The 8544-nt window shown below is 46.9% G+C and overlaps 1 protein-coding gene across 1 annotated transcript in view; it reads right to left on the reverse strand.

Moving 5' to 3' along the window:
- mthfd1l (methylenetetrahydrofolate dehydrogenase (NADP+ dependent) 1 like) overlaps window positions 1–8544 on the reverse strand; it is a 40611-nt gene that overhangs the window by 2067 nt on the left and 30000 nt on the right. Inside the window, exons 25-26 of the mRNA XM_008278661.1 lie at window positions 7809–7916; window positions 7546–7698 (exon numbers count right to left, since the gene is read on the reverse strand). Of these exons, the coding sequence (XP_008276883.1) occupies window positions 7546–7698; window positions 7809–7916 (261 nt within the window). The remainder of the gene's footprint in view (window positions 1–7545; window positions 7699–7808; window positions 7917–8544) is intronic.

An 8544-nucleotide genomic window follows, 5' to 3' on the forward strand; every position in this document is an offset into this window, starting at 1 on the left:
TTCATACTGTAGGTGTATAATATATAATAATAATATCTGAACTATGTGGTCATCTTTCCACTTGTGGAACATACATGTTGAATCCGGTTTTGTTCTAACCACGGTTCTGCTGGTTCTGCTGGTTCTGCTCACCACCTCTACAGCACACCGGAAAGTTCAGTAAAACGTCCAGATGAATGGGTCTGACTGAGGATGGTATGAGCAGTCGGTTCAGATCTTCTATTGTCTTTGTTCTTTGTGCAAAGCTCATAAAACTGTCAGCAGCCACGGAGTCAAATCAGACGGAAAGATTAGGATCTCTATAATAACCAGAACCTCACATTAAAGCCGTCACCACAACACAGCTGCTCCACGCCAAGCGCTGAGATTTAGTGTGTAAATGACTACAGCGAAGGATCAACCCCCGCAGGTCCAACAACTATAATCTAGACTCATCTCACTCAGCGTGAGCAGAGGTCGGTTTAGCTGCAGAGATGAGCTGGTCTGGGTCTCAGTGTCGGCAAAACAGAGGAAACAAGAACCTTCCAGATATGAGACAAAGTTAATGAGCTGATCACAGAGTCACGGTGGTGAAATCAACCACCTCTAAAGGGATCCAGATCACCAGGACAGAGAACCTCCGGGCTTCACTGGGTTTGATTTGGCCAAGAAGCAGCTCAAAGACACTGCTGTTATGGGATTACTCTAATACTACAAAAAGAGGAGGTAAGTTCTGTTAGTTTTATCCTTTGAAGGTCTGAGAACTAACATGTCAGCAAAGTGATCAGCTGTAGTCCATAAGATCTGGTCCTCAATGGGCTTCTGGACTGACAAAGGAAGGAACCGGGCCTTTCATGATCATCAACACTTTCCAACATTTGCTGTCAGAGTTCCTCTGACTCGGTGACAGAAGACTGAAGCTGTTCCTGTGAGACTGTTTGTTCTCTACCAAGCTGACTACCAGCTCTCAGCAGCCGGGCCCATGTGGACTTGAGCTGTATTCAATAATCAGGAGAACGTATAATTGACAGCGGGAAGTTTTCTAAATGTAATTTGTGACACCAGCAGAGAGCAAGTCGATGGAAACTCATAAGCTGCTGACATCATGTGCTGCCAGCGACTCAGCAGACTCATCGACAGAACTTTAAGCTAAGTCAGTACAAATCCAATCGGGCTTCAGTGCATGTTTCTTGGCAGGTGAAAAGACAGAACTGGTGTGGCTCAGAAGAGCCTCCGTCAGAGCCCAGCCGGGTCGTCCCGTCCACACTGAAAGTAAATGGTCTTGCTCATTAGACTGGCAGCGACATTCTTTGCATGCCTCCCTTGTTCTGACCCAGGGGCGGTTTTATAGGCCCATTAGTGGAAATGAGACAGGAGGAAGTGACCGGCCAGTTTCCTGTCTGAGGAAATGCGGCTCTGCAAGCAAACCGAAGGGACAGAACATGGAGGACGTGCTTACACAAGCTGACAGAGCGGACGCTAGCTGTTAGCTGGTCGTCTCTGACATGAGTCGGCTTTCCATCCGCCAAGCCTGAACCACTCATGACTCAAACCATGAGCAGAGTTAAAGGAATCCACTATGAGTGTATTACATTACTGTCTAATGGAATACACTCAGAGCAGTGAAGACAGGAGGGAGTCACTTCATTCCTTGGACTCCATTTAGTTGTGACGTCATGTGACACTATAGAAAGAAAGGAAATGAAATGAGCTGCTGACATCACCACAGATATATATATCTATGGACATCAGCCCAGCAGGGGAATGAAGGCTTTACTGTGTTGATGAAAGACAGCATGAAGGCAATAGGATGGGATCTGGTGCTACTCACTAGTGTTTGTCACATGAGGTGTGAATGGAAGCTGAGCAAAGCGTAACACTGCTGCTGCATCGGTGTGTCCAAGTGACGGCATCAGTCAGCTTCATCATGCTTTGAACATCTAACTACAGCTTCACCAGCAGTAAAACAAAAACGTCCCGACAGCTGTGATGGAGGACAAACGGAAGATTTTTTGTTTTCCTCATCATGTGTCCAAACAATGCTGCTGGATGTTTCCTCACTTTGTTCAACAGCCAAAAATGTGTGTTTAGTCATTTTAAAACATCTTCACTGCTTATCCTGTCCAATAAATGATTTCTCACAACTGAAACATGTCACCTGCCTCGTCAGACCCAGTCAGGTAGCTGTCAGGACATTTACAGAGGAGTGATCACAGCCGATCTCTAATGCTAACACAACTTCAGGAGGGCAGTTCCATGTTGGCAAGTGAAGAGCCCTGTGGGGCTGGTAAAGGGGCATCAGGACAACACCTGCTGTGACGCTTAATGACTGTCGGCCAGTGCAAGTGCTAATTATATCTGGGCTTCAGTTAGAGCAGTGAGCGTGGCTTCAAACAGAGACATTAGCATCGTACAGGAGTCCAGTGGACCCGACTCGTACTAAAGGTTGACCTTGTTGATGGATAATGCTGAATTTGTCAAGAAAACTGAAGACGCTTTAGTGACGGCACACAGAAACAAAGGCTCAGGCTGAAGCCAGCCGTACACACTGTAGGTTGACCCGGTGCTGCACACCAGGTGTGTCAGAAAAGGTCCAGGACCGGTGTCACCAAAGATAGACTTCAAACCCAAACTACCAGCTTCCCCTTCAGACCATCAACCAGCTCGTCCACAGAGGTCCTGCAGCGTTTGCTTCGTCCAGGAGAGGCAGAGTTGTGTCAGGACCAGTGGAGGCTGCGTCACCATGACAACCTGCTCACAGCGCCCTGAGCATCCCACAGCTCCTGCTGAGAAGAACATCTCCTCCCTACTCACCCCACCTGGCTCCATGGGGTTGGTTCCTCCTCCCCAAGCTCAAGGGCTCATCAAGGAGACCCGTTTAGAAGACGTGGACGACATCAAGATGGCTGTGAGGACGGAGCTGAGAGGATCCTGGAGAATCCTTCCAGGAGTGAAGAGAAGGCTGGAGGAGGGTGGTAGACTCCAGGAGGGTTACTGGGAAGAAGAACACTGGGAGTTTGTAGTTTGGATATAACATCTATCTGTTGTGATACCAGTCCTGGAACTGTTCTGACACAACTCGTACGACCCAATAGCGTCCGCAGTGAGTCCCCAGTTTGAGCCCCAGCTGGCCAAGACCTTTACTGCATGTCATCTTCCTAGTCTTCTCCCACACTTCCTGTCTGTCGTCATGGTCTCTTAACATGTCAAAAAGCGACATAACAAAAAAGACAGAACTGTACATACTGTATATTTAAGGAAGCATCCTCATGTCATAGCAACTAGCTGATTAATAATTAGGACAGCATGAAATACAATCCTTCAAAACAGGACTGACATCAGAGAAACTAAGTGATCACCATAAAATCCAGTGAGAAAGTCTGACAGCTATGAACCTGTCAACCTTCTGTCCCCATCTAACGCTTGGTTCTGTATGAAAAGCAGCTGGTTTCCCGTCCTGATCACCACAGTAGACCTAAAACAGAGAATGAATGTGTTTGCTTGTACAGAACAGAAATGGGCACCAAGCCGTCAGCTGACAGGAAGAAACGACTCAGAACGTCTTTCAAAATAAAATCACAGCTTGTCCTTTAACTTTTCATCTGATTGGAATAAAATATTACACAGAAGACTTTAATATCAAAAGATCCTGAAAAAGAAAAAGAAGCTGTCAGCGTTCTGAAGGCAACAAAAGCTGTGCTGTTCTGCCAGAGATCCAGTCGAGCCTGAAAACAAGCTGGCACTCGCAGAAACACACAACACTCCGTGGCTAAAGTTGGAAACCCCACTCGGCCAAATCAGTCCCTTCATTATGCCCAAACACAATGCGCCTTTGTCGGGGAAAGCCCTGGAGGAGACAATGTAGCTGGATTTCTACCCCCCACTGATTTTTGGAGACGAGTCTCGTTCAGAAAACACCAGAGTTTGTAAAGAAGAGGCTGAGAAGATCATGAACCTGAATGAACAACACTTGAGTCATTTTAATACCAAAGGAGGGAAAGTGAAATCCACGAGACGAAGGCCTCGTCCACATGTACACCAGACTTCTAATGAATCTTTATTCATTCTCCAAAAAAGATCTTCATCCACAGGAAATGCAACAAAAGCAACTGAAGTGCTGTCCGGAGCACGCCAGACCAACAGCAAACCAACAACACAGCCCTGAAACCACACTGGCCAATCAGAGGCCTCAAAAAAATCATGACTAGTTTCAGCAGGATACCAACAGCGGTGCACTGAGGAGGAAGGGAACAGAAGTGTACAGCTCTGTTCCTCCACATAGCAGAAGACTGACTATACGTCTATGTGTAGGCGTGTAAAACGTTCAGGTAGCGACACGGTACTGTTCTGGCCCACATCACACACTCTGACTCCCACCAGCCACGGCTCTGTCTGCTCTGTCTACACGTCAACGCTGAGACAAGTCAGTGTTCAGTCACCAAAAACTGTGTTAGACAGCTGGACAACAACATCCGCTCACCTCCAGTGACTGGAGAGGTGGAACAACACTGATCAGACTGAAGAACTCCTGGGTCCAGTTGGAGCTCCCACCTCTGACGGTTAAAAAGGATGCACTATGGGCTCTACAGGTGTGAACGTCAGACAGGTACCGTGCATCCTGCCATAAACAAGTCTAGAGAAAACACTACAGCTGTACTTTATACTCCACCAGCTCTTCTCCTTCAGTGCATTTGATATTTTCTTTATTGTCCAAACACTTGTGACTGTTTGTGTGCATTTACTGTTAATAATTTGAGTGTATAAGATGCACTAGTTTTGTATTTTGAATGTACCTAATGCTACTACTTATGTACCCCTGTTGATCTACTTTATGCATCTGTTGGTTGACACCTGCGGTGACAGGTGAGGAAGCAGACAGGTGATTGGCTCCACTGCTCTGTGTGAGGAAGTGAAGCTCCATCTGTGGAATTCAGACCAACAGGTGAACTGAACCGGTTGGCCTCTGGATCAGCATCATGACTAAAATCATCCAAAATAAATTAAGGTTTAATTTTAACTTAATAGATTTAATTACATGCCTGCGACCAATCTGTAGCTCGTTAAACATGAAGCAGCTGTGAGCGTGCAGAACATCCACTGAAGGAGGGAGTTGCTATAAAACTCAAGTGTTTGGGTTCAGCGGTGCAGGCAGCTCTGCAGGGACGTGAATCCTACAGAGATCTATTGTTGTGCTTGCGACCCCTCCCTCACATATCTGAAGAATGACATCAGCCCCTTCCTGCTTCTTGCCCTGTGCAGAGCCCTGCATGTAAAGCTCCTCTAAACTCACAGCCCGTCACAGCTCCTCTCCTGCTCAGTCCAGTGTGACGTGGGTTTGTGTGTTTCACCAGTTTACACTGACCATAAAACAAACAGCAAAACACGTTTAGGAACCTTTCCATGATATGCATTTTCTTATGGACGGTTTCTTGGCTGTGAGTCAAAGTGTACAATTAAAAAACTGGTGGGATCTACGTCTGCGCTGCACAGCAACATCAAACCCAAACTTTAAAAACTTCAATCTATGGATCCGTCTGTCAGATGAAGGAGAAGCCAAACAGTTCAAAGACCAGTTCAGAGACCCCCTCTGGGTTAGAAACAGTTCAAGGGTTGTCAGTGTGCAAGTGGCTCCCCGGGCCACAGCAGATCAAAGGCCGCTTTGGGAGAGTGGACCGACGCCACACCAAGACCTTGCTCCCTGTTCCCAGCATGGCCAGCGTTTGACACCTCCGCCTCAGCCTATCAAAGCCCCGGCCTCAGGGCACGCTGGTGAAACGGCAGGAGGCAAAACACTCAGGAAGCCGCTTCCTTCCTGCCCAGCCCATCATCGACCAAGAGGCTCCAGCCAGCCCAGTCAGCTCAAACCAGTCAGCAGAGGACAGGACCTCAACCTCAAACACAGCTCAGAGAGGAGCTCGTAGGAAGGAGGACGCTAAGGAGAACAACCTGTGTGAGTCAACAGCACTAAAAGTGCCAGGACCAGGAACCATGAACATAAAGCTTCTGCCATGTTCCCTAAAGGCGCTTAAAGAAAACCAGAACATAAAACACTGCAGAAGTCATAGTTCCTGGTAATATGGATGGAGATCTTAACAATCAGAACCACAAAACGTGCTGGTGGATAAAAACACCAAAATAACCCCATTAGCCAGAAAACTGTCAAACCAGAAAGCATCATCATCATCATCATCCAGACGTCCTTGAACCACTGATCTGTGACGTGATGTTCAGTCTGTAAAACTACCCCAATCTGTCTGAGACTAAAATTCACCAAAAACTGCTAAAAAAAATCTGTGAAAAACAAAAATTATTCAGAAATTCTGCACTTCTCGGTGCAACCAGGAGCCATGACTGATCAGATGTGCCTCAGGGACGTTTTGGTTGAACTGCAGGCTGTGTAGACACGTATGGAAACAGCATAAAGATCCACAGGATGCCGGGTTGTTCCCCCAGAACTGGCAACACCTGTGGGCGCTTGGAAACTGTACCTGCTGATTTAAGGGTTTTTCCATTTTGAGAGAAAAATGTCACAGGAGCAAAAAACACTCCGTAAACTGCTGGAGGTTCAGAGGGTTAATTAACTTCTCACTAAACGTAGCTAAACTTAATTTCTGCCCACAACTTCCTAAGCTCACTAACTCCAGCCAGAGGTCCACAGAGATCAAAGCCAGCAGCTGGAGGTATTTGTGCTGGAGGTGGATATTAGCAGGAACAATGAAAAGGAAGGAGCCCAGGTAGTAAAATTAGACTCTATATCTGGAGCTGTAAATAGGCATTTATAGGCCAGCACAGCAACACGTTTGTCAGCCTACACAGTGAACGAGAGCAGCTCGTGTGCATGAAGGGAAGATCTGCCTCTGAACATACGCACACCGATACGATGGCGGTGGTGTAGACGCACCGCCAGCATGCTGCTCATGTCACTGATGGAACTGATGATGTTAAATGTAGTAAGTGAATAAGTAAAGGACCAGAGAGACGTGCTGCACCGGCTGCTCTATGGATCCACTTCTCTTTGCTCTGCAGCACAGCATGACTGTGGTCCAGATACACTTTGACCCTGTTCAGGACCTTCATGGTGCCAGACCTAGAAGGTCTTTCAGGGTCCATTGGAGCCAAGAAAGAATCTGATGGTGTTCACTACAGACTTTATACGATGTTAGATAAATGTTCTGATACGTTGACGTGTTTTTGGTTCCAAATGCATGACAAATGTTCCTCTTTTTATATTTAAAAGAAAACCTTAAAAAATAAAAAAAACAACAGCTGTCACCTGAACCAAATGGCCTGTGGTCCAACAGAGCCCCAAAGTCCTGAACAGGGCTAAAGGCTTTGTTCTGTACAGGATGTATTAATAATGCATATTCAGTCTGCTGCTTTCATTCTGACGTGACGTACCAGGTACATCACACCAACAGCTCAGACACTCAGTGAGTTGCAGCACATGTACGTCTCATCACATCCGTGCTGTCTGGAGATTCAGACTCTGGCTGTGAGCGATAAGGCAGCATGAACCCTCTGCTAGCATGACTTGTAGCTGCTCCTGAACTGTTATGGACCACATACCGTTCCAACAAGTGGGTAGATGAAGCCGGCCCCGATGCTGGCCCGGACGTCTCTGATTGGCAGAACAAATCCAGTGGGTGCACCCTTCCTGTCGGGCATGTGGGACAGAGACAGGTGGGTCTTGGCCATGCAGATGGGTAATGATCCGTAGCCCTGTCACAGGGAGAAGAGACAGCGCTGCTCATGGGTGTTGGGGAGGTGGAAGTAAAACCCAGAGAGAAGCACAGCGACAGAAGAGGAGCTGAACGAGTCCATGATCTCACCTGTTGACTGTAGTAGTCTGTCTTGGTCCTGGCCTCTGGAGACAGCTCTATGTCATCAGCTCCGTACACTTTCTGGGCTATTGTTCTGATTTTCTCCACTATCGGCATCTATGGGAACGACATCAGAAACAGGTGGATACACAACAGCGCTACAGTCAGAGGGAAGCATGGAAATTAGATTAAGGGAACTGAAAACACACCATTGTGACGTCAGAGTCAAGAGTTCAGCACAATGACTTAAATCCTTCAGTGTGTTGGACTCTGACTCTCTGACTCCTGCAGTGGATGCCTTTGGTCTCCTCTGCAGTCAAACAATACATCTCTATTTGATGAACCCATCATGGCGGCAGGATCACACATCATAACATATATAACATACATAACAACATAGACAACCTCGTCCATGATTCTGGGATCCCCACAAGATCGGCACATCTTGTATTCATTAGTTCATCTCCTGAGCTTGTCGGTGATCTCCTACATTTATCGTGCCAGTGGTCCAGATGAGTGACCATGCTGACACCTGCCTGGTGAAATCAACGTCTAGCTGCCAAATGAAGGAACAATGCAGCTCTTCTGTGCTGTCCATCCAGAACACCAGCACGGGAAGCTAACAGAGAAAGCTACGTGAAGCATAGAGCTCATTTCATTTAACCCAAACTAATGGACTGGATTCAATAAGAAAAGCACCTTTCATAATCCTGTTGTTGGACTTTATGCAGCACACACACACACA

Source organism: Stegastes partitus, unplaced genomic scaffold, assembly GCF_000690725.1.
Source record: "Stegastes partitus isolate 25-593 unplaced genomic scaffold, Stegastes_partitus-1.0.2 Scaffold129, whole genome shotgun sequence".
NCBI classification, from domain to species: domain Eukaryota; kingdom Metazoa; phylum Chordata; class Actinopteri; family Pomacentridae; genus Stegastes; species Stegastes partitus.